Raw genomic sequence first — 26,284 nt, 5'->3', positions numbered from 1 at the left:
ACCCTTCCTAAACCTTCATACATTATTGATTGGTTGGTAATTAGTTTAATTCTATTGTTTCTTTGTCTCCTAGGCATGGTTTGGTGATGGAATCCATTCTAATTGATATGCCTTTCATCTCTTAAAAACTACATCAAAGGAAGTTCAGTTTGATTTTCATGGTTACACCCTTTAACTGGATGAAGATGGACTCTAAGTCCAGTTGAGTTCTTGAAATAGGCATAAGATCTCCCTGATCTTTACAAGTGGATCCTCTGAATCCCTAGTGTCCTTTCCCTGAATTCTTTAAGTTTTAGAAAATTATTTCATCATTATTCCTCAATTTACACTCGATTTAGATTTCATTTTAGTCTAATTCTATTTCTACTTAGTTTCAGATTACGTATAGGTATCAGTCCCTTGGGATTCGACCTCGGTCTCATTGAGTTTATTACTACATCACAACCCTATACTTGGGGAGTGAACATATATCCAAATCTCAAGTGTACCACATTACAGGAAACAGTGTTGAATGAGAGAATCGAAAAGTATGCCATGTGAACATCATCTCCAAGGTCATGGTAAAGAAATTATAACTAAAAATGGAGTGTCACCCCTCCCCATACACGATTGGTTTGATTAAAAAATTCAGCGATGCGAAGGTAACTGAACAGTGCATTATATCTTTTTCAATTGGCAAGCATAATAAAGACCAAGTAGTATGTAATGTTGTTGACATAGATGCTTGTCACATCCTAGTTGGCTGACCATGGCAATCCAATTGTGACACCACTCATAAAGGGCAAGATAATGTGTACATTTTCGTTAAGCACGCTCAGAAAACTGTACTAACCCTTATGGATTCAGAAGAGGCACCCGAAACTTCTAAAGTAGAGGGTTGTTTTCTCTTAACCATACGAGACTTTGCGGAGGAATCCAAAGAAACAAGATAAGTCTATGCATTAATCATAAAGGGGAAGGAACTCGAGCCCACCGTCATCCCTAAGAAACTAAAACCCTTGTTGTATGAATTCAAATAAATTTGGCCTGATGACCTTCCTGATAGGTTGCATCCCATGTGAGATATTCAGCACCATATCGACCTTGTCCCTGAGTCTAGCTTACTCAATCGTCCTCACTATTAGATGAGTCTGAAGGAGTATAATATTCTGCAAGGGCAAGTAGAGGAATTGATCCGTAAGGGTCTTATCTGAGAAAGCATAAGCCAATGCGTTGTACTGACTCTATTAACTCCTAGAAAAGATGGGAGTTAGTGCATGTGTGTTAATAGCTAGGCGATCAATAAGATTACCATGAAATACAGATTTCTCATACCATAGTTGAACAATATGTTGGACATGTTTGAGGTTGCAAAATTATTTTCTAAATTGGATTTAAAGAATGGCTACGATCATATTTGAATACGGTTGGGTGATGAGTGGAAAATAACTTTTAAGACCAAGGAAATGTTGTATGAATGGATGGTCATGCCCTTCGATCTTTTGAACACGCCTAGCATATTCATAAGGTTGATGAACCAAGTCCTAAAGTCGTTCAATGGGAGGTTCATTGTGGTCTACTTCGATGACATCTTGATATATAGTCAAGACGAAGCAAGCCATATAGAACATCTCAAGCAGGTCCCTCAAGTGCTCATGGATAATAAGTTGTATCTTAATTTTTTAAAAATTCAGCTTTTTGACTAATAACTTGTTATTTTTTGGCTTTGTTGTGATGTCCATGGGCATCCAGGTGGACGATGAAAAGGTGAGAGCCATCAGGGAATGGCTGATTCCAATGAACATCCACGAAGCACGGAGTTTTCACAGATTGGTGGCATTCTATCATCGATTCATGAAAAGGTTTAGCACCATTATGTCACAAATTACAAATTGCATGAAGAATAGACAATTTTAGTGGACTAAAGAAGCCAATAGAAGCTTTGTTGAAATTAAGCACAGATTGTTCACAACCCCAGTTCTATCACTTCTCAGCTTCAACAAATTATTTGAGGTCGAATGTGATGCTTCATATATCAGAATTGGGGGAGTTTTTTCTCAAGAAGGCAAGCCAGTAGCCTTCTACAGTGAAAAGCTTAGTGATGCACACAAAAAGTGGTCAACCTATGAGCTCGAATTATGCGTAGTGGTTCAGGCACTGCGACATTAGCGATATTACTTAATTCAGAGGGAGTTCATTCTTTACACAGACCATCAAGCTCTCAAATTCATTAATAGCCAAACTAACGTAAATCGTGTGCATGTTAGGTAGATTTCATTCTTGCAGGAATTCATGTTTATACTAAAACATAAGTCTGGGAAGCAAAACAAAGTGGCTGATACACTTAGGCATCATATAACTTTGTTAGTCACCATGAGTAATGGGGTTGTCGGATTCAAGCGCCTCAAAGACATATGTGGACGACGATGACTTAAAGGATGCATGGATTAGATGCCAAGAAAGTCCCCCCAGTGACCTACATATGCAAGGCAATTTTTTTCAAAGGGAATCAATTGTATGTCCCTAAAATCTCGCTGAGGGAGCAGATTATTCAAGAGATACATAGAGGTGGCTTTACTGGACACCTTAAGTGGGATAAGACGCGAGCTCTTATTGAGAAACGGTACTACTAGCCACAGTTAATACGTGATGTGGGTAGAGCGGTGCAGCATTGTCATGTTTGTCAGACCACCAAGGGGTAGTCTCAGAATATGGATCTCTACGCCCCGTTAACTATACCTGACGATCCTTGGGAGGACTTACCTATGGACTTCGTACTAGGTTTCCCACGAACACAGTGCGACATGGGTTCAGTGTTTGTGGTGGTAGATCGTTTCTCCAAGATTATGCACTTTATCCTATAAAGAAGACCCTTGATGTGACACACGTAACGAATCTATTCTTTAGAGAGGTCTGCAGCTAGACGGGGTTCCCAAGACCATTACCTTTGACCATGATACGAAATTCATTAGCCACTTTTGGTAGACTTTGTGGGATCAGTTTGGTACATGACTTCAGTTTAGCAGTGCCTACCACCCATAGACTGATGGGCAAAATGAAGTTGTAAATCGCACGTTAGGGAACCTGCTTTGATGTATTTCAGGTGAAAAACCAAAGCTGTGGGATTTGTCCTTGTCTCAAGCAGAGTTGGCATTCAACAACATGATGAACCGCTCGACAAGAAAGTCTTCATTCCAGATTATTTACGATTGAGTGTCTCGCCACACACTTGACTTGGTCCCTTTACCCAAGCTCTCAAGCATAAGCATTGCAACAAAACATATGGCAGATAGAATCATGGGCATTCACACAAAGGTGCAAGCCAAGTTACATGTCTCGAACGATAAGTACAAAGAGTAAGCCGACAAGCATCGACAACAAAAGGTGTTCGAGGCGGGCGACCAAGTTATGGTTCATCTACGCAATGAGAGATTTTCGACTGAGACTTGCAACAAGTTAAAGAATAAGAAGATTGGATCGGTACCGATCATCTGAAAGATCAATGATAATGCTTACATTGTTGATCTTCTGGATAACCTAGAGATCCTATGTACTTTCAACGTCATCGACCTAACCGAGTATCATCAACCAAAGCGGGATGAGTTCTTTTGAAGTGGAGGGGACTGATGTAAAGTGGGTCGCAGACAATTTCATGGCCAGGATGGACCAGAGAAGGCCTGATTGGAGGCAGAAGTGATCTGGATCGTCAGAACCTTAAAACAGGCATATCTTGCAAACTGAAATGAGTTATTCAACATACCATATATGATTTTGGGGTAGGAGAAGCTATTTTAACCAACCAACTTGGACATGCCAAGTTTCCCATGCCAAATTTGCGAAATTCCATTAAATCAACCGTCGAAAATCCATTTTATTTCCATTCTTACTATTTATAGTAAGTTTTAGTTCGGTCATAACTTTTGATCGATTGAGTTTTAGGGGTTGTGTCCAACATGAAAAGTGCTTAGAAAAATTAGGAGAATAACATGGTTAAGACGAATAGGACACGTACTATTTTTAGCTGAAAACCATGAAGTCTAGTGGAAATCATGACCGTCGATAAATAGTAAGTTTACTATTTATAGTAAGTCACGATTTTAGACAATTTGAGTTAGAGTTTGATTCTGAAACTTCTTCCTAGGGTTCATATCACTATTTAAGGGATTGTAAACATGTTTTTTATTATCAATTAATTTATTTAGGATTTTATTAGAATTATTTTCTATTTTCTTTCCTTGTGGATTCGAGAAATCTCTATGAGGGGATCTAGAGAAACTCCATGGATTCATTCGGAGTAGTCATCATTGAGGAAGACATTGCTCGACCTCATCACATTCATACCTACGTTAGTTTGTCTTGCCACCAATTTTGAAACAATATCATTGATGATATTCCAGAGGCCCTAGACTATCATAATCTTCATAAATACTTTTCAATTTTTAGAATGATGGCACTCGATTTCAATACATTAGAGCGCATGTACGCCAGAAAAATAGCTTGTAAAGAAGAACTAATACAAAGTGGTAGTGAAAAAAAAAAGATCAATCTATTTAATAATATGTCTCTTATACGATATACAAAATCATATAAGCAAAGTTATAGAGAAGAGTTTTAGTATGCACCGAGAAGGAAACAAAAAATAAAAAACGAAAACAAAACAAAACAAAGCAAAAGAAGAGGGCGTAGAGAAAGATGGAAAAGCTCTTTATTAAAAAATTTAAGGGAGAGAGATTAAAAAACACTTTATTCAAAAGTAGAAGGGATAGAGAGGCGAAAGAAAGCTTTTATATATATATATATATATATATATATTGTGTACATATTAGCTGGCCCTTGTATGAAAGAAGGCTCCTTATTTTCTAATTGTACTTGCATCTCAAGTCTAAAAAGAAAAGTGATTAAAAAAAATTAATTCACTACTTTCTAATTTTACTTAAACAAAATTTACTTAATAAGCAAATATCTTAATTGAATTAGGACTCACAAATTATTCTCAACACCATCCAGCCAGTCAAGTACCCAGCCTGGAAGAAGGCTAGACTCCCATGTTAGATCATGTAAAAATCCAGTTGACTCTTCAACCATCCAAGCGCGATGTACAGTTGTTCTGCAATCTAGAGCTCCAAATAAATGACCCACCTGTAGATTAGGCATTAAAAATGAAAAGAAAAGAGAATGCACTAACAAGATAATATTAACGGTCTGAATTATTTTTCCCTTAAATTTGGTTACTCAACATTTTACTTTTAACCATTCAATTGATTGCCATTAATTGGATGGCTGGATTCCTTGATTCTTGTGATTTAGACAAATGGTTCCCCCACAATGGGACCCACAATAAATTAGTGCCATGTGTCATGAGGATGACGAGTCAATGCCATTTTGAAATGGAAACGGTGCTAAACTCAGGGTATGTGTTCAGCCCTTAAAATAACTCAGGACATCGGTCTGTCTTGTTGTGGGCCCTCTAAGCAACTCTGTCCAAATCCATCTGATCTGGATTTGGCCCAGTCCATTTAGTTATCGGGTCTCTAAGCAACTCTGCACAAAGCCGTCCAATCAGTACGGCTGGGCCAGCCCAATTAGTTTCAGGCCTCTAAACACCTGTGCCCAAAGCCGTCCCATCAGCGTTGGGCCCACACAAGCTAGGCCGAAGCACAGACAATTATCGACCCTTAAACAAACCTGCCCAAAGTAGTGGACCCACTTTCACTCCTAACCTGTCTATAAGTGGTTTTATACAGGTGAGGAATTAAAGGTATGCAGGTGAGTGGTGCCCATGATTCAGTTATATGGGCTGTTGATCTAGTGTGCCCCACCATGGTTGAGGAATTCCTCAAAAAGTCCCCCAGATTGTAAGGATCATCAAGTAGGGCCTCCTCCCCACTCCCATTATTTTAGCTGTCTATTTATAGGCCATTAATCAGAGGGTTGGGGGATTTCCAATAGAAGAATTTTTTGGCATTCCACGTACACTTCAGGTAGGCTCGATACTATCAAACTGTCCTCATCAAAACCATGGTCTGTACAAAATCATGCTCTCTCTCTCTCTCTCTCTCTCTCTCTCTGACAGTGTGAAGGAATCGTGCAAAGGTTTAAAGTCAAACGAGGTTCCCACAGCCTCTGTCTCACTAACCTATAAGTCTAACATATCAAACCCATATGTTTTCTAGCTCATTGTATTGTCAATATCATGGAGCGTTTGTATTTTTGTGCATGCACAACTGTAAAACTATTTATGTGGGCCCACCGTGATGTGTTGATGATATATGCTCTGACCATCATGCACGCCTTCCCACACCTTCCAATCCACAAATACATGTGCGCACGGGGAGAGAGAGAGTCCTGGCATCCTAGAGATGGACAGTGGAGATTAAGTGAAGAAACAAAATAGGTCCGATCTTCATCTTAAAACATTTATTCCTTGGATCCTAATTTATATTGTTTATGATTTCCCCATCTAAATTGGCCCCAGCCAATTGTCTATGCGAAATCCAACCCTTCAAATAGTTTAATCCCACGATGAGGATAACTGGGTGCAAAGATCAACTCCATATACTCATCAGGTGGACTACACCATAGTAAATAATGTCATCACTAATAAATAATAAATAATGTGGTCCACCTTATGAATGGATACATCTAATTTTTTGCCGAAGGTAATCCTTATTATGCAACCAACCTATTGAACGGGTTAGATATTACGAACACATGAAAACAGGTCCAAGTTTTCACTTGATGCATCTTTTGTGATAATGAGTATAATTAATGCTTTGATAACACGTGTGTAAGACAGCCAAGTAACCCCTAAGCTATTCTATTTATATAGAGAATGTGCTAAAGGAGCACATCCAATTTTTTTTGTATTTTTATTTTCTTATACACATTTATACATACAATATATATACTTATCTCATGATCTTAATGTTGAAACAAAGTATGTATGTCTACCATTAAGCCATAGAGCACGTCCAATTCATGTTAGTCCACTAATTCTCAAAGATGTGCGCTCTCCCCTCATGTTCCCTTAGTTGTTGGAAGCTATGTGGGGCTCATGGATATTATCGTGACAAATTCACTATGTCCATCAACTTTACAAGACCACTATAGGAATATAAAAATTAGGCCACACTAAACGAGAAAGTAGCAATGAAAATGTCCACATTTGAGACATTTCTGAAACTGACTATGATGTTTATATGCCATCCAAATCATTTATAAGTTTACTGCACTTAATTAATCATAGGCACAAATATCATCCAAATACAAAACTTATATGCCCCCATGACGCAGGGGAGGACGTGAGGTTGAGCACCGTCTTCCTCAAGAGGATAACTATTCCGAATCCACGGAACTTCTCTGGACCCCTCACAGAGACTTCTCGAATCCACGAGGAAAGAAAGCAGAAAATAGAAATAAATTCTAATAAATTCGAAATTGATTGATGAATGATTAAAATCGAGTTCACAACCCTTTAAATAAGGGTATCAAGCAATGGGAAAGAAATCATAATCAAACTACAACTCAAACTCCTAGAATCCGCGACTTACTATAAATAGTAAACTTACTATTTATAGATGGTCGTGATGTCTACTAGTCGTGAGGTTTTCGGCCAAAAATAGTAAGTGTCCTATTTGGCTTCACCAAACTATTCTCCTAATTATTCTAAGCTCTTTCACGTTGGGCACTCTCAAAGCCCAACGGATGAAGAGTTATAATCAAACTAAAACTTACTATTTATAGTAAAACGAAATTAAAACAGGGAAATGACCGTCGATCCAGGAGTTTTTCGCAATTCCGGTCTGCGCCAAAATCATATATTTTACGTCAACTCATTGATTGCAAGATACGCCCGATCTAAGGTCCGCTTTTCTGATCCATCTTAGCCATGAAACTGTCCGCGACCTGCTCTACATCACCCCACAAAGTTTCCTAAGGTGGGCATTTAATCGCCATTGTTTCTTATAATATGGTCTGCATGGTTTTGGATTTGCCTCGTTTTTAGACTCTTATCCTACTTGGTCTCAAAATTGATTGACGGATTGGATTTGTCTCTATGGGTTCCACATCCCTGCCCTTGGGGAAACCTTCTTTTGGTTGAAGACCTAAATAATGCAGCCGTACATCTTATTGTCACCTAAATGGGTGGCATCCAAACACCCCTAATATTAGTTTCCCACAATGATGACTAATAAACAATGTAAAAAATACGCATTCATGAACTTGGAATTTCGCACTTCCATGTTGGAATCGGCTGCATATCTGATCTAGTTGCCGTTTGGCGTTCATGAACTAAAATTAGAAGGTATGCTCCAATGCACTCTTAGCACTACAACAAGTTGTAGTGCTGCTAGTTGCATTTGGACAATTAAACAATCCAATTGATTGATTTAGTCCGTCCATAAGGTCCTATATAGATTTCATGGGGTACCATGCAAAATATCACACCAATCCAATGATCATTAGCCTTTAATATGAACGGTCAAGATCATCTACACAAAAATAGGTCCAATCAACAATTCGATCAAGCTATTTATTAGATCCCATCATAGATTGCTTATGATTTCAAAGAGTCACTTCTATCAGTCATTCCTGACCATCTCGCCGATGGCTCAGACAAATCAAAATGGATGGATTGTCCTGTCTAAAATGTGCTTTAGACTTCAATAGACAGTTTAGATCTATCAATTAGACTGTCTACGTTAAATTATTTATTTTATTATTTTTTAACAATGATACATGCACCCAAACATCCAGGTGGGTGTTACCTGGGAAACTCCAAATATTTGACATTTTTTTAATTTTTTTTAATTGATTATTATTCCTTGCATCAGTTTCCTCAAATATCTCCTGACTTTTCCACACACTTAATAGAAAATTACCAAATTGCCCATGGATTCTACTTAGATTCCTTAGTCAAGCAGGACAATTGGGTCATTGAAAATATCAGAAGTGAGCGTTTAAGATGTTTGCTAGGACTGCACCGGAGCTCTGTCCATCTACTCGCTCAACCTCTGGTGCTAGTATGGCACACGTATGTGACATCGGAGCTTTCCAATAGGTGATCAGGTACACTGCTTTGATATTCTGGCATTAGGAAGGAGACTATTTCTATCCTCAGATGGACCGCAGGGTACGAAACAAATGTATGGATGGAAAAAATTACAGCCGTCCATATTTTTAGGGCACCGTGGAACACGTGAAGAACCAAACTGCCTGTGGCCCACTTGATGCTAACGTTGAATCTCACACACGTATTCTATATTTGCATGTGTGATTTGAGAGGGTACCACACGCTCGTCGGCTGAGTAAAACCTTAAGGTGTTTAAAATATGAAATTATATATGGTGCACGTTTTAGCCGAAGAACATGCGCACATGGAGGTTTTCTTGAATACATCTAAAGGTATTGCAATACTAGACATCGTGACTTTAGCCTCTAAACATGGGTCTTCTTCCAATGATCCAGACCGTTTATTCGTTGGGTAGGGGATTACCAAAATAAAACTTAGATTTAATCTTTTAATACATTGATCATACAAATGGTATGGTGACTGTTCATGTTCAAAGCAAAAGAACTAAATTAACAAAGGGTTCAAATAATCCAATTGAGAGCCTTAATTTGCTATTTTTCAAGTATAAAAATTGAGGAATTGTCATATAAACGGTCCGGATCATTGGAAGATGACTCAGATTCAAAGGCTAAAGTCCGATGTGTCATAGGATAATGAGTCGGGATGCATTTGCGCACACTGATATTATATGTGACTAGAGCTGTACACGAGCAGACTAAGGCTTGAGCACTCGCTCGACTCGACTCGGAATACTCGACTCCTACTCGACTCGTGTGATTTTGAGCCGAGTACGAGCGGGTTTATAAGGCTCGTTTAGAAAACGAGTAGAGTACGAGTTGAGAAGTACTCGACTCGTACTCGACTCGTGTACCGGTATATATAACTCGCTTTTAAAAAAAACCCTACTCGTCTGGGTCGTTTTCAAAAAGCGCCCGTTCTATAAAACAGAGCACACACAAAATTATCTCTCCTCTCTTCTTCCCTCTCCCCTTATCTGTCCTTCCTTCCCCTCCCCTTCCTTTCCTGCTGCCCCCTCCTCTTTCCCTCTTCTTCCCTCTCCCCTTATCTGTCCTTCCTTCCCCTCCCGACCGGCCGGCCGTCCCTCTTCTTCCCTCTCTCTCTCTCTCACTCCTCCCTTGTCCCCTGTCCGGCTGTCCCTCTTCTTCCCTCTCTCTCTCTCGTCCCTGTGGCCTGTCCGGTGCCCTGCACCGGTGCACGCAAAGGGTGGAGATACTCGTCCGTCGTCCCTGCCCTGCACGCTCGTCCCTGCCCTACTCGTCCGCAAAGAGTATGAGTCCCTAATCCTTATCCATACTTTCTTTTTCTTTTTATTATTGTATGCCTAATGTGATTCAAATCTGCCCAATTTTTTGCCATGAGAAAGGCCCACAATCTGTCCATTTTGGACAGCGAGGATGGCCTTAAATCTGTCCAATTTTTGGACTGTTAGACGGCCCACAAATTTGTCCAAAATATGGACCTTGGATGGCCTTAAATCTGGCCAATTTCTGCTCGTACTCGAACTCGCCTCGAAAACTTGGACTCGACTCGACTCGTTATCTACTCGTACTCGGCTTGTACTCGGGTGAGTAGAGTACGAGCAGGGAGTCCATGCTCGTTGGCCGAGTAGAGTCGAGTACGAGCACGACTCGGGCATTAAGAGCCGAGTACGAGTAGTGCGATACTCCGCTCGACTCGACTCGTGTACATTATATGTGTATCTGCAACATCAACTTCCAACAAAACTAATAAAATGACACATGACTTTCTATTTTTAGAGAAAGTAGATTGATTGAAGAGGTTTGCTACAATAAATCTCGGTGTATTGTTATAACATACTCCCATACTATAGCCACTACATCTAGGGTTATTTCTCAATCATCCAAACCATTTATAACATGGGCCTCAACGTGAATGATCAATGTCCAAAACCACACTCTCAGATTGGATAATTCAAGCCCTTATGTTATAACATGGTTTTGTGAGCAGTTGATAGGAAGCTTAGGACCGTCCAATTATAAGATTTTCAAGTTGTCTTCTATATAACATAAGGCCTTTAATATTATAAACGATGTGGATCATTGAAATATAATACCAGACCTGGCGGCTTTACTCTGGACGTATCCAACGGCCATGGAGGGGCGTAGTGTAGCAAATCGAACGTGGAAAAGGGGTTGTGTGGAGTGGATTAGGACACGACAGCCACAAAAGAGGATTGGATAATCTTATCTCGTCTGGTTATTGGAAATGGAAAGGATCTCTGGATTTTTTTGCAGGCTTGTTTGGTTGTACCTCATTTTAAAATTGGCCATGGCCCACATGAGCACATTGCCAATAATGGTGCATGCACTCATGCGAAATGGTTTCAGAGTGCATTTGGTCATTATTAAATTTGAATTGGGCAGAATCACAATTCACCTGAATAGCCACTAAACTACAGGAAACCATCACAATTCCAATTTTGGGATGTTTTAAGGGTTGCCGATTCACTGAGTTGACTCGAACTCAGTTGGGATGGTATGGATCGGTACCACAAGTCATCAGGTGAGTTGGGCCAATTTACTTGTCGAGTCATTTGAGTCATATCCAACTCGGACAAGTCGATTATTCAGACTAGGTTGGAACCCCACTTCGATCGGATGCGACTTGATTCGTACCCCAAAGAGTCATGACGAGTTACTGAGTCAAAAACATAAATATGGCCTGTTTGGATGGAAAATGTCCATGTAGAAAATATACAGTATGGGCTTTACTCATCCACCAAACGGATTTCGATTCTGATATCTGAAAACACTACAGATGTATGATCAAGTGGGTATATTTAATTACCACAATTTAAGTATGCCCCCACACACAACAATTTGGATGGTGAATGACATCTACCCCATCCAAGAGGTTGGTCTCATCATCAAGATCACCTAGCGAAAAAACAGGGCCAATATCTTCATTGGGTGAGCCACACATGTGCTTTGGATATGATCGGCCGTTGTATTTTTTCTACCGTGTGGTACATATGGTAAGTGGACCAACCTGATTTTTTATCAGTTTCTTCGTCGCGTGTTGTGGCCCACCTGAGTTTTAGATCACGCATATTTTTTTTAATTGAAGTTAACCTTAGTGCAGCTAACCCTATAAACGGATGGGATGGAATACGGACACCATGGTAGGCCTTACATGCAAACCAATGTTTCACGAACTCTCCCCACTGTTTCTTTTGATATGGCTGAGTTATGTTTCTTAATGCTTTCTGGCTCAAAAATAAAAACAAACGTGAGGCACGTTTGGTGGACGGAGTGGATGTTGCAAATACAGCACTCTGGGCCCACAGAGCTCGGTTGTTGTAGGGCTATCATACAGCAGGTGTTGTAGAGGATTCCGGTCCAGGAATTACACGTACGCCCGCTTTCATGGGACGCGGATTGCGTACTACCCCGCCCGTTCCTAGCTCCGAACGGGCAGTTCTGTGGGCTACCCCACTGTGATGTATCTGTACATCCAAACCGTCTATCCCTTTTCTCATATTATTTTAAGGCATCAAAACAAATTTGAGGTAGATCCAACGATCAAATTGACCACACCACAAATGACTCTTGCATTTAATGCAATTGACATTTAATACTTTGTGTATTTTAATGCAATCAAGATCATTATTTGGTGTGGTCCACTTGATCGTTAGATTTGCCTCATTTTTTGTTGATGCCTTAAAATAATATGAGAAAAGGGATAGACAGTTTCGATTTACAGATACATCACGGTGGGCCTGCCCACAAAACTGCCCGTTCGGAGCTAGGGATGGACGGCGGTAGTACGCAATCTGTGTCCGCTTTCATTGTGGGACGCGGATTCCTCGGAAAGGCTTCCGCATGGAGTTCCTACGCTGGGAACACAGGTGCGACCCACTGTGATGATTTTTAGAAATTCTCCTTGTCCATCTTTTTTTGAGTTCATTTTAAGACATGAAGCCAAAAATGAACCATTTCCATGGCTCAAGTGGTCCAAAAACGTGATAATTGAACTTCCATAGTTAAAATATTCATGGGGCTACGAAAGTTTTGAATCATGCTAATATCTTTGTTTTCAGTTCATCCAAGTAAGAATAACATTATTAGAGATGGCATGTAAACATTACTGTCGAACCCAGGGAGGTTTCAATGATAAGAATTTCTCTAACTACCTTTTATTTTATTATGGCCCACTTAAGTCTTGGATCCTTCTCACTTATGGTTTAGTCCCCTAAAATGAGCTCACAAAACGGATGAACGGACTGGATTCCTGAAATACATCACAGTTGACCCCACCTAAGTTTCCAGCGCAGGAACTTCCTGGGAAAGGCTTTTGCAGGAAATCCGCGTCCTTCATGGTGCCCGGTGGTGGGTGACTCCAACCGCCAGATACAAGCGCACAATAGCATGCCAACATGGCATATTGCGATCCTACAAGTCTGGAAGGCTGATTTTCATCAGGTGAGCCACATATGTCCGATTCGATATAAATCGTTGGTTATCATTTTCCTAACCATCCATTTTTTTTCACGAATGTGTGAAATGTGTGACCCACCTGATAAAAGGACCGGCTGGATCTTTCAGTTACCTTGTGGACCACCAAATGACCGTCTTGGATCCCACACATGTGCCAGGCTTACATGTGGAGGTGGGGTTGTGCCCCGCAGTGGGAGATGGGGCCCACCTTGAAAGGTCCATGTACCGGTAAATTGCCACCACCATGACGAACCAATTCCCAATAAGGTTTGCATTGTACTGCCTACTATAAGTCTCCCTCCAAACCGACCCTTACCTACCAAAACCAAAAGGAACGGCGGACAACAACTTGCAAGACTCGCTTGTGGGACTCATATATTCCTAACACGTGGTGGCTGCAGAGTGACCGAATAAGTTAAGGGCAATTTCTAGGTCTAGAAATTTCCGAGGACGTTCTTAATTTTCGAAGGTTAATTTTATCGAGATATTATTAATAAAATCTTACTAAAAATAAAAGAAAAAACCAATATATTATAAGGAAAAAAATTATTATAAGTTAATTAATAGATAATCTTAAAATGTTTGGATGTACAACACAACTGGAGAAGAGTTTTGCCTAACTTCCACCCCCTTATCCATTGCGTCATTAAATGTTAGGATTAAACCCAAAAACAAAAAAGATTCAAAATTCTAGTGAGCCACATCGTAAAAATAAAATGATAATCCTAATCATTAAAATTTTGAATTAGATTAAAAATTATCGTGGACATAGGAAAGTTTCCATAACAGCTAATCATATATTGATTGTTTCTAAGTGTGGCTCAATTGAATTTCTGATTTTTTAGATCACATTTTATCATAAACAGGCAAAACTAATGGATGGAATGGATTTCACAAAGACATCACTGCAATCGTCTATAAAGTTTTTGTTGCACGGCCTTCTATGATGGACCTATAATGGGTACCACCCCTACCCATTCCAAGCTCAACATAGGCCGGGGCTTTAAGGGGCCACCATGATGTACAGGTTTTATACATGCTATCTATCTATTTTTGTCACATAGTTATAAAGTATCAACTCAAAAATATGGCAAATATAAGGCTAAAGTAAACTGCACCGCGTGAAGCAGCGGTGATAATGACAGCCACTGTTAAAACCTTCTTAAAGTGCAATGTAATGTTATTTTCTATTCAACCTATTCATAAGGTCCAATAGACCTTATATTGGACCCACCAGTGGTGAAATCCCATGGCGTGCGTGTGTGGGGTGTGTGTGCGTGTGTAAGCGTGTGTGTGGGGTGTGTGTGCATGTGTAAAATAAATAAATAAATAAATAAAGGTCCAATAGACCTCTATGAAGTAAAAACATAGATTTGACTTGATCCAAAACTTTTATGGCCTTTTGTTGAGTTTTCAACCGGAGGTGTTTAATCTCAACTATGTACTTCACTTAAGTCTTGGATTTACCTTATTTCTGAACTTATATATTAAAATATTATAAACAAAAAATGAATAAAGGATTTAGATAAAACTCATACTTCAGGATGACCCCTCACAGCCATAACCTATGTTGAGCTGGGACAATCCACACCCATACCTACACCTCTAGGGTGCACTTAACCCCCATCATCTCAATGTTGAAATAGAGTTCATCTGCTACCACACAAGTTACTCATGTTAAATATCATAAAGATATAATAAAATAATACAAAATAACTAAAATAAAATTATAAATTCTTATTAAAATTAATTCCCATAATTAAAATAATCCAAGATTTTGAAACTCCCGATGACATGCATGCATCGATAATTGTTTGTCTATGTTTCACAAGAATGGTGGTGATATTTTCATAATCTTACTCATATCCATACGAAGGCGGGCCATACAATTGACAACCGCATTTAAGGATCCAAAAATGTCCACTCTTGCCCAACTGTGTAAGAACTTTTCAAACTTATCACCGCAAACAATACATTTAATGACTCTTAGTGTGAATGAAAAATGGTTCAAAATACTCACAAATGAGATGATTCAAAGCAAAAGTTTAAAAACTAAAAAGAAGACAAAAACAATTGTCGGTTGAAATTTAATGAAAGCAGGCAACAAAACAACTAAGCTGCATCGAATTGCTTGTTAGATTTGATTAGGTGGGCCACCTATGACTGGATCGCCGGTTAAATTGACCAATCAATACATCACCTATTTTGCCCACCTCCAAAAGAGCTGTGTACACATTATCTCATGGTATATATAAAGGAATGTAACCATAATACAATATTCATATTCTCCCTAATCCCTTTTAAAATGGGATTTAAGCGTCCACCCATTTCAAATGGACACTTGGCCCACACAAATCTTTTTCTTTTAAGTAGAAAACCGGCCTATAAAACTTATAAGTAGGATGGCACTTAGCCATCCTATCACTGACGGTGAGGAGTAAGGCTTTGTCATTTTCTCGCACCAACCACAGCTGATAATTACTGCCATATTTCTCATCAAGAACATCCTCATTGGCACCCAAGTGCCTAAAAATACTCCATTCTCCTCTCTAACTCCATCCACATCAATCTACCCAAAAATACTTCATTCTCCTCTCCAACTCCATCCACATCCATCCGAACGCCGGCTGCTCGAATGCCCATCAAGCCGTGGCTTTAAAAGACCTTCGAGAAGCCGATCGACAAATCCCAAACATGGATCTCGACCGCAAAGCTAATATCTCCAACCCCAATAGCCGCATGCTCGTTCAATTCTACGGTGATGATCGCCATAATGGGGAATATGATCACGCGGCTCAGTTGATGGGCCAACAGTGTGATCAAAACAGAGAGAGTGATTGTGATGAGATGGAAGCCATGTTCGAGAAGCCGCTGACACCGAGCGATGTCGGGAAGCTGAATAGGCTAGTGATACCGAAGCAGCACGCCGAAAGGTACTTCCCTCTTGATGGCGGCAGCAGCGAGTCTGGGGAGAAGGGGCTGCAGCTGAGCTTTGAGGACGAGGCGGGGAAGATGTGGCGGTTCCGGTACTCGTATTGGAACAGCAGCCAGAGCTACGTGCTGACTAAAGGGTGGAGTCGGTTTGTCAAGGAGAAGCAGCTAGACGCCGGCGACATCGTCTTCTTCCACCGTAATCGGCCTAACGGGGAGAGGCTGTTCATCGGGTGGAGGCGGCGAGACGCGCCTATAACCCAGGCGATGCAGATGGGATCTCCGGCTGGGGCCGGAATCCAGTGGGGCCCAGCGTTCTATCATTCACACTCCCCTTATCCTGCGCACCCTGCTGTCTGCTGCATTGGAGGGCAACGTGATGGTCTACTTCATGCAGGCATAGTAACTAATATTATCTAATTTTTTTTCTTTTTTACCATTTAAAATGGATGGTCTATAGCATCCAGGATCCAATTCGGATTATGAGAAATTCAGAGTTGCACCCGTAATATGGACGGTTCTGATCATCTTTCCATCCTTGCATGTGGGTCCCACGGGACGTCGCATGATGTATGATCATGAACCACCACTGCTCCGGCATAATAAACTAATATCCCGTACGGTACGCATAGTGCACACCGGAATTACGTACGCAGCGAATCTCATACTCCACGCTCCATGTCTGGTGGGCGGCAATCAAAACAGGCATATCAGAGAAAAAAAAAACATAAATCTCATTTTGAAATCTGCGCTGGGATTCTCGCCCACCCACCGTCGATTGGCGTTGTGCACCGACTTTCACTTTCGGTGGAGACTGTATGTTTTACACGCGCCTTTTTTCCTGTACCCTCGTTCTCAGGAGGAATTCAATAGTTCATTGGGATGAAATGCTCTTGGTTCATCGCCACTCAGGGCCGTAAACGTTGTTATGTGAGAGTTGCATCTTTACCATTCATCTGGTATCCAAAAATTTGGATGGCCCGTAGGATGAAATTCATGAACTGGTTCTCCCTGTAGGGGGAGTTCATGCTCTGCAAATTTCGATCACTTACCGTTCTTTACCTTTAAGCCTTCACTTGAAGGCACCAGATTGGACGGCTGTAATTGTCTAAACAGTGTGTTTTTTGTACGGAGGATCCATTTACATGGGCCTCACCAGATGGGAAGCGGATTGCGTCCGAACCTAGGTAGTACAATAAGCCGATCGACCAGAGCTCCTGTGGGGCGCACCAAGATGTATCTATTTATCCATGCCGTCCATCCATTCTCTCGTATTATTTTAAGTACGAGTCCAAAAATGAAATAGATCCAACGCTCAAGTGGACCACACCTGAGATTGGGTTGCATTAAATGCAACAGTCATCCCTGGTGTGGTTCACTTGAGCGTTGGATCTGCTTCATTTTCGGGCTCGTACCTTGAAAATGGATGGACGGCGTAGATAAACACATACATTATGATGGCCCTACAGGAGCTCTGGTCGGACGGCTTATTGTCCGACCGGGGTTCAGATGCAATCCACATTCCACCAGATGGACCTGCTGCTACAGGGTGTAATGGAGAGCGGAGATGAACCGAGTATTATTCATCGCATGATGAGCTGTGGACAGTCTCTGTCAAATCATGATATTTTGAACGAAACGAGAAATTGAAGAGAAAAATATTTGTGACGTATGCATACACGTATACAGGTGAGCCCGCGGTGGGAAGCTCTACCACGCCGGTGAACTCAAAGCGGCTGAGGCTATTCGGAGTCAACCTAGACTGCCCGACCGACGGACCCGAACCCGACGAGCCCAATGGCTCATGTTTGTCGAGTAGGAGTGGACCCCACATGAGCTTCTCCCCTCTCCAGTTCAACGGTTCCAGCTAACACACTACAAGGTACGCGAGAAGTAGACGAGAGTAATCAATTTCTTCTTCATTCATTTTGTCGCGAGATATTGGCGAGAATTTATGCAGCGTGTCTCCGATAATGATCCAGTGGTATGGGGCCCACCACTTTATAACCAATGAAATTCGTGGTCACGCAACTAAGGTCGGCTGGATGGACGGCTGTGGAAACGTCTGGAACTGAAATACGATGCGGGCATTTCACACTGTAGGTTGAATGATGATAATAATAATAATAATAATAATAATAATAATATCTGATCTTTATTGGACGGTCGTCACATGTAGGGACCAGCACCAGCTATTTTGTCAGTAAGACGATTGATTTCGACCGTTGGTCACCAAGCGAGACAATCATCCAATAAACATCAGATGATTTTATAATGAGAAATGCTAATACAACGTATACATGCCGATGTGGAGCACGTGGACGAGATCTGCGCCGTTACCAGATGAGGCTTATGTCGAATGGTGGCAAGACTTACCTTTTTAACCACTCTTTTTTTTTTTTCTTTCTTTTTTTTTTAAAATCATATGGTGATCAGATCAGCATTGCTTTTGCGCGTGAACATGTTCAAGGTCAGATCCACCTAATGATTGGCTGAGATCACTCACATATGCGCTGTGTTGGCACGTGTATGGAAATAGATGATATCTACCTCGCGCAAATCACCTGTATTGTGAGTCGCCGTAGAATAAGCTTCTTCTACAAGTTATTCACCTTTACGTTAGAAGCAATTCACTTGCATATACACTATTACCTATACGAGGCCCACCATGATGTGTATATACCATCTAACCCACTAACTAACTGATATATACCATGATGACTAGATGCACGCAAAATTCAGGCCTACCCAATCATTAGGTGGGCCATGTCATAGAAAACAATCAACAACCACTTAAAGACCTTCAAATTCATTTGGTAGCCCACGTAATGGTTAGATCAACCTGATTATTTTAAGGTCCCACTTTCATTCTATGTTGGAGAGGTTGATTGCCATACACTACAGTGGACAACACACAACCCTGGTAGAATAAGCTCATTCAACAAGGACTTGCAGAAGAACCAGCCTCTAGAATAACCCCAACTAGGATGACTCGGTGTGATGGCTTGCACTGAAATTTGGACGACTGTCTCATTTATTTATTTATTTCCCTGTCTGATATTATATTGGATTGGAAGGTTGTCACATGTGAGGACCAACACCTACTAGCTAGACGGGTGGGCCCCATTTGTTGTCTGTTAGCTTAGATCCTTAATTACCAGGACAACCGTCTGATCTTAACTGAATTGTTTTAATGGTTGCTTACACCCAAAATGTAGCTACCCAATGTGATGAGATCTTGGTTTAAGTTGCTGATGAAACTGAATTATTTGGTTTGGAGTTTGTTTCATCCAAGCAATTGAAAATCTGTTTCGTTGCACCATACTAGCTTGTATCAGCCATTTCAGCCCGATATGCAACCATCGAAACTAGGGCTTGGAGACCAACAATATGGTTTCAATTTGAAGCCCTAGTCTATTTGGGAGACAACCAAAGATTTAGACGCTAATTGATAATTATATATATTTCAAACACTAACGTGATCAGCTTTTCACAAAATGGCAGTTGAATTATCCTCCTAAAGTCAACGATCAATGGTCCACCTGAACGGGCCTTAAACCTTGCTTTCATCCAATTTTAATCCTTTGCTCCTTCAAATAAACCTAAACCAAGTTGATCAATCAACTTAAAGTTTAGGGTTTAACAATTTTAATAAGTCTTATAGTATAGATAATTTTAACTTATTAATGGATGTGAGAAGGAATTCACTTAAAAGAAATGTATCGGAGTAATATTCTTGTTAATTGTTTAGGGGTTTTAAGTTTAGGGTTTTGTGTTGACCATCAACTGTGTCTATTCAATAAAGTTATCAGTTTTTCAGAACTAGTTAATCTCAATTACTCTGGCACGGTAAATGGTTGATACTTTGGTACCAAGGAATTGTGCAAGTGAAGTCACCTGACCTCAAGATAATTTTTTTTTTTTTTTCTGATGTGCTTAAATTCAGATGGATATTAAACATAGGGAAATTGACCGTACTCACCTCGAAGTTTGGGCAAATTACCTAGAACGCTACGACAGTCCATATATTTCCAGAAGGACCTTCTGACAGCTTTTAAAAAATTACTTAGACCAAAATGCCCTTGTCCTTGTTTCAGTATTTGTACGGTTTTTCAGAAAAAAAAGAAGTTACGGCGTATTTAATGCCAAGAAAGTGATGTGTACGGAACCCTTTTTTGACATTAAATACGACGTAACTTCTTCTTCTCGAAAAAACTGTACAACTACTGAAATAAGGACAAAGGCATTTTAGTCCAAGTAATTTTTCAAAAGCTATCCAAAGGCCCTTCAGGGAATATATGGAGTGTCGTAGTGTTTTAGGTAATTTGCCTAAACTTCGAGGTGAGTACGGTCAATTTCCCTTAAACATATTTAAATATGCAGTGATTTATATATTTGTAACTGACTACTAAATTGTTTTTTAAGAGAGAGTCAAATGAATATGTTTAATAGTCTAATCAATAAATAATACTTATTAATTAGATATTAAAAACATAAATCAACTCTATTTCTTAAAGATGACCCATCACAAGTCATTATCATGACTTGCATGGCTTGAGCTAATGTATGTCGACATATTCACGTGGATAATTTCAAAGTAACTGAGTATCAACCATCACATTCTACCAGAGTATAAAATAAATAATCTGGATCCCTTCGCCCCCCTTCTTACACGACCACTTAATATGTCTCGCATGCGTTGCACAGGTACCTGACAAATCCGTTACTGTGATTACATTAGATCATTCCTTTGGAGGACAGATTCGATGGGCCAACTAACGCGGAATTTTCAGTGCAGGCACTCGATCGGACGGCTGTTAGAAGTGCTTGATTTCAGTGTATGCCATCTTTTCTTTATCTGGTTGTAATTTTAAGGCTGGTTTTAAAATTTTAGTTGTATTTTTATATATTAGTTTGGATTAGTTGCGATTATTCATTACAACTCCCATGCGACATGATACGATGCAACACCATGCAAATGCACACCTGGACCCACGTTCATCAGCCAGTAAAACATTTATTGCACGGTTAGGATTGTCCGGAAAAGTGGATTTCGGGCCATGGACAGTTCTATGTGGGACCCACTAAAAAACAGTCCAGAAGGATGATCGTGTGGTCCACACATCCACGGACGAGCATCATGCCATCTGGTGCATTGGAGTTGCTCCGGATCATTATTTTCTCGTAACTCATGGACCATTCAGACCATCCAAATGGTGGGCACGTTATTGGAGGGTGTGATCGTAACCATCCAATCAATGGCTATCGAATGGATGCTTAGAAGGAAAATTTTCATCATCCAAATGGTTTGTGGAAAATTGAATGGTTAAGATTGTCTGGTAGTCGTACTTGTAAGGCTATGCTTCATCTAAAACAATGCCCATTATTTGGACGGTGAAAATACAGCGATGAGCTGCGATGATTTAATAGACTGGTTGACGCACATGATCGGTCGTAGTCTCGAGATACTGACGTTCTCCGATATTTTGGCCGCAGATTTCAATTTATCATGAGACGATATATTGACGAGATGGAGAGATCTGAAACAATGCTCCCCATGTCCCACCCTATCTTGAAATGACGTCGTCCAGAGAAGAAATAAAAAAATTAAAAAAATCCTCTCATTTGGTGGTGACCTCACTTTTTAAGAATTCGATGGTACGGCCTCTACGGGAAGCGTTGAATAAGGGCGAGCTTGCGAAAGGGCCATCAATCCTAGGGCTGACGACATCATCTTCTTTCTGTCCTTGCGGAGAATCTCTCGCCACTGTTGAGATTTTGGACGGGAGATTTCCATGCATCATCATTAGCGGGAGTTTATTATGGTGTTAGTTCACCACTATTTTAGAAACATCAATTACTCATACGCGTGAATAAATTGATCTGGACTGTCGGGCCATCCTCGAACGATCATGCTTTGAAAATTGGACCGACAGAAGAATCGTAAGGTTCGAATCAACGGCTATCAAATAGATGGTTGAAAAGAATACCGGGTTGAGATCAGACGGTTGATATAATCCAAGCATTGTGATTTTCAGCAATGTAAAATTCACGCTGGAGATCATAATTTGGATGGTCCAGATTAGTGTGGTGGATGAGTTATTGCAGTTATAAAATGGTGGTGAACCATATCACCTTAGTGTTATTTCACAGTAGAAATAATGAGAATGATGAAAAGGGTTGCAAGTGTGCAACTGGCTCTAAGTGGTGGACTGGTGGCAACAGTGCATAGACCCAATCTCGGTGTATTAGGGTAGTGTGCACGTGTGAGAACTGTGGAGCATGCGATATATATAGTAGATCAATGTAGGTTTGTAATTTTCTTTGTCAAGTAAGAAGATCTGCCACGTGTCAAATCTGATAATAAATGTTCCATTTCTTTCCATTTTTTGTATGGGCGGCCGTGTTTGGTTTCCATTGTTTTCAACAGTTTGGCCACGTGATGAATGGTGGCGTTGCAGAATTGAATTTGCTGCACAAAAACTAGATTTGCAGCTTAATTTAAACGGAACAACTATAACGTAAAACGTGGAGATAGCATTGAGATAGGCAGATACATAGGATGAGATCAATAGCCTAGTCAACCACTCTCAATGTGTAAATAGAATTATTAGACTATATTCAGGGGACAAAGTTTATCATCTGATGATAGATTATAAATTTGCCTTCCATATAAAAAGAATTTTTCCATACAGGTGAAAGAGAAACAAGAAAGGAATTCTTACCATCGATTATAGGAAACAATTGCAAAGTACCTTCCCATGTGAGGAATTAAATCCTAATTATGAGCATAGACCCAACTTACATTTAAGATCAACTACTTAATTAATGCTACTGATTATACTATAGAATGTAAATAGTCAGTGAAAGTAAATGATTACACTAAGGTATAATTAACGTGCCAGAATTGGGTTGGGTTTAATTAGGTTGATATGAGACAAAACTTTCTTACTAAATTCCTCTATTATTTATAGGCTTACCCTGGTCATCTAGATCCTTCCCACATTTTGACGGTTGCTATAACCATTTCACACTATATGACCTTATTTGCCTATGCTCTCACCATCTGTCCTATAACCATTTCTACACGATTGCCCCTCCATCGGCCGCTTTAAGTAATATAATGGCGTTACTCGATGCTCCAGTTGTACAATCATAGGATCCTCTCCGTATATCTCCAGAGATCTTCAAATACACCACATGGATCCATTTAGATCACATATAACTCATTTTGATTGGTTTCCGCAATAATTGGAGATAATGGGGATGAATATTGCCCTCCACGTTTCTTTGCCTTTGGAAAAAGGTGAAAGCGACATGTGACCCCTCATTAATGCAACAGTACTCTTATACACGCGGCTGTATCACGATAAACGTTTTTGGCCGATACATCCTCACACGTCAGCCGTAACCACACTTTTTTCAAAATAAGAGCTACACCCCGCTGCGACACGTGTAACCGCATCATACCAAGCAAAATTTTAATGATAATCTAATAAATACTCCATCGCCTTGGCCGATGTAAGTGTTGTTTCAATATTCTTTCATTATACACTTCCTTTCTCCTCAGAACTTACGATTTCCTTTTTCATTCTTGCACACTAACAATGTTTGCCTCATCGTCTTCTTCACCATCTTTTTTATCAAGGTGACATGGTTACAGTAATTGATGCTTTCTCTAAAAATTATTCCAACAATATAGTCTTCAAATCACCTATTGAAGACAATTATTGTATGGGACCGGCATTCTCTCCTACGACTAATGTCGATAAAGTTAGAATGATGGATCCCATATTCCCAATCTATGCAGGCGAGACTTTATTGATTCAGTCTGAATCCATCCCCGAACCCACCAATGCTATAAAGAATCCTAGATATGGCCGAGACCACTACCAAAATGGGATATTTGGTTCGTTCGTATCTCATCTCAATATGAAACAACATGGAGGAATTTGGGAATTTACGAATGCATTAAACTATCCATCCACGATTACCCATCAGCTTCGATATTTTGGAGCTCATCCACCAACATATTTTTCTTTGGGTGAGGCCCTATGAGTCCAACAATTTTAGACATTGCAGCTCTGACCTAACTTCTTCATTTTAGCAAAGCCATCTGAAATGCCCCCATTTTCATAACCCGAGTTTACTACTCGTTTTCTGAATCTTAAGTGTTAACCCTTAAAGATAGCTGAAATTTCACATATATTTTTTCTTTCTTTTTCAAGAGTGAGCATTTCAGCGAAAGAGAAACAATCAAGTATAAAGGAAAGTCTACATATATATTCAAGATATATGAGCGGCAGCCTCTAGGGCTTATACAAACCAATGTCTTAAGAATTACAATTATAGGAAAGTACAAAATTGATATAAGTGAAATCTAGAATCTAGAGCCACAAGATCATCTAGCTTCATATGCTCCCCATGAGCACCAAATTGTGCATTATTTACGTCTCTTCCAACAACTGAATATGGTTCGATTATATCAATGACTATCCGAATGAGGTATACCCATTAAGATTTACCAAACCATCACAACAGTTAAATGCAGATTATCTATGCTAAACCATTTATAATGATCATAACAAATAATATTACAATCCATCACATTAATTAATGATAGTTCTAAAATAAGAATCACTCAAAACAATTCATAATGCAATCTTATTTAAATGCATGGATGCGTAAATGCTCATCAGCCTGGGGATGCTCATCCAACTAGCTTTTAGGCAAAACCCATGAGTGGGGCAGAACCCACATGCAATTGGCTACTCATCAACGAACATACATTAAGTATATGTTAAAATGATTAGCTCACACAAATTAGGTTGACTGTCGATGATCTGGGAGCTAACAAAACATACCACGACAAAGGATCCATGTTACAACATCCGAAAATAGCCACTCGTAATCGCGTATATGCCATGAATGCATGATTAACCTAACAATTATTATTGCAATTGTAAACAACCATTTTAAGAAAGTTCAAAGGTCACTATAGGGGGCTTGTCATCCAGCATAGGTCGAAAGCTTTGTCATAGTGTTCCATACCACCATCCATGACTCATGAGACTCCAACTAAGATGTTTAATGGTAACATCTTCAACTAGTATCCAATCATAATTCAATAAGTATGACTTATCATCCCAAGGTTATACAAAAATAACCCATCAAAGCCACATAGGGTAAATATTCCATTAAAGCCACGTAGGAAAAATATTTCATCCAAGTATGCGATATAAATGGATTATACTCAAAAGCCACATAGGCACAAATGATCAACAAGATTGTAAGTCCAACACATAATTTCATTTAATCTATTACATAAATGGCCACTAGTTCGAGGACCTCCAAAATTTTCATCAAGTAATCAAGAGCGACAAAACAAACCACGTATAATATCGATAGCAATTGCACATGTAAATTAGTCATCTTAAACCAAAATAAATATGTTTGAGATCTATAACATGTTTTGATACTTGAATTTAAATTCAATCATCACTCATATATAAAAAATTACTTAAATAGAAACTAACATTTATCATCATTTCCAGTGAATACTATATTAAGCAATCAATAAAGTAAATGAACTAAGCTAACTATCATGATGTAAAAATGCTTGAAGGGTGATCCTCACCTTTAAGTAGGATTTTGATGACTAAAATGCCATCTAATGAGGAATTTTGGGAGAGCACAATTCCTACATTTAATCATCCATATGGTATTTAATAAAACTAGAATAGCCTCTAATTTGAACTCAAAAGAAGCTTGAGATAATACATACCTTGATTGACCTAAATTCCCATTTAAATAGACTTCAATC

General features: G+C 39.7%; 1 protein-coding gene across 3 annotated transcripts; it reads left to right on the top strand.

Annotated features, from left to right (window-relative positions):
• Positions 1-15,827: 15,827 nt before the first annotated feature.
• On the top strand, positions 15,828-22,846 carry LOC131235228 (B3 domain-containing protein At2g36080-like). Of its 3 annotated transcripts, none has more exons than XR_009166003.1 (4): positions 15,828-16,863; positions 18,156-18,343; positions 21,255-21,299; positions 21,958-22,846. XR_009166003.1 is itself a non-coding variant. In XM_058232371.1 (3 exons), the coding sequence occupies exons 1-2, from the start codon at positions 16,225-16,227 to the stop codon at positions 18,330-18,332; spliced, it is 816 nt and encodes a 271-aa protein (XP_058088354.1). In that variant the 5' UTR covers positions 15,828-16,224; the 3' UTR covers positions 18,333-18,343; positions 21,958-22,846. The 3 variants fall into 3 exon arrangements, 1 of the variants encoding a protein (XP_058088354.1); XR_009166002.1 differs by having other exon boundaries at positions 15,835-16,863; positions 21,260-21,299; XM_058232371.1 differs by lacking the exon at positions 21,255-21,299.
• Positions 22,847-26,284: the final 3,438 nt, after the last annotated feature.

Source organism: Magnolia sinica, chromosome 19 (assembly GCF_029962835.1).
Source record: "Magnolia sinica isolate HGM2019 chromosome 19, MsV1, whole genome shotgun sequence".
Lineage (NCBI taxonomy): Eukaryota > Viridiplantae > Streptophyta > Magnoliopsida > Magnoliales > Magnoliaceae > Magnolia > Magnolia sinica.
This window is presented reverse-complemented; position numbering and strand designations above follow the sequence as displayed.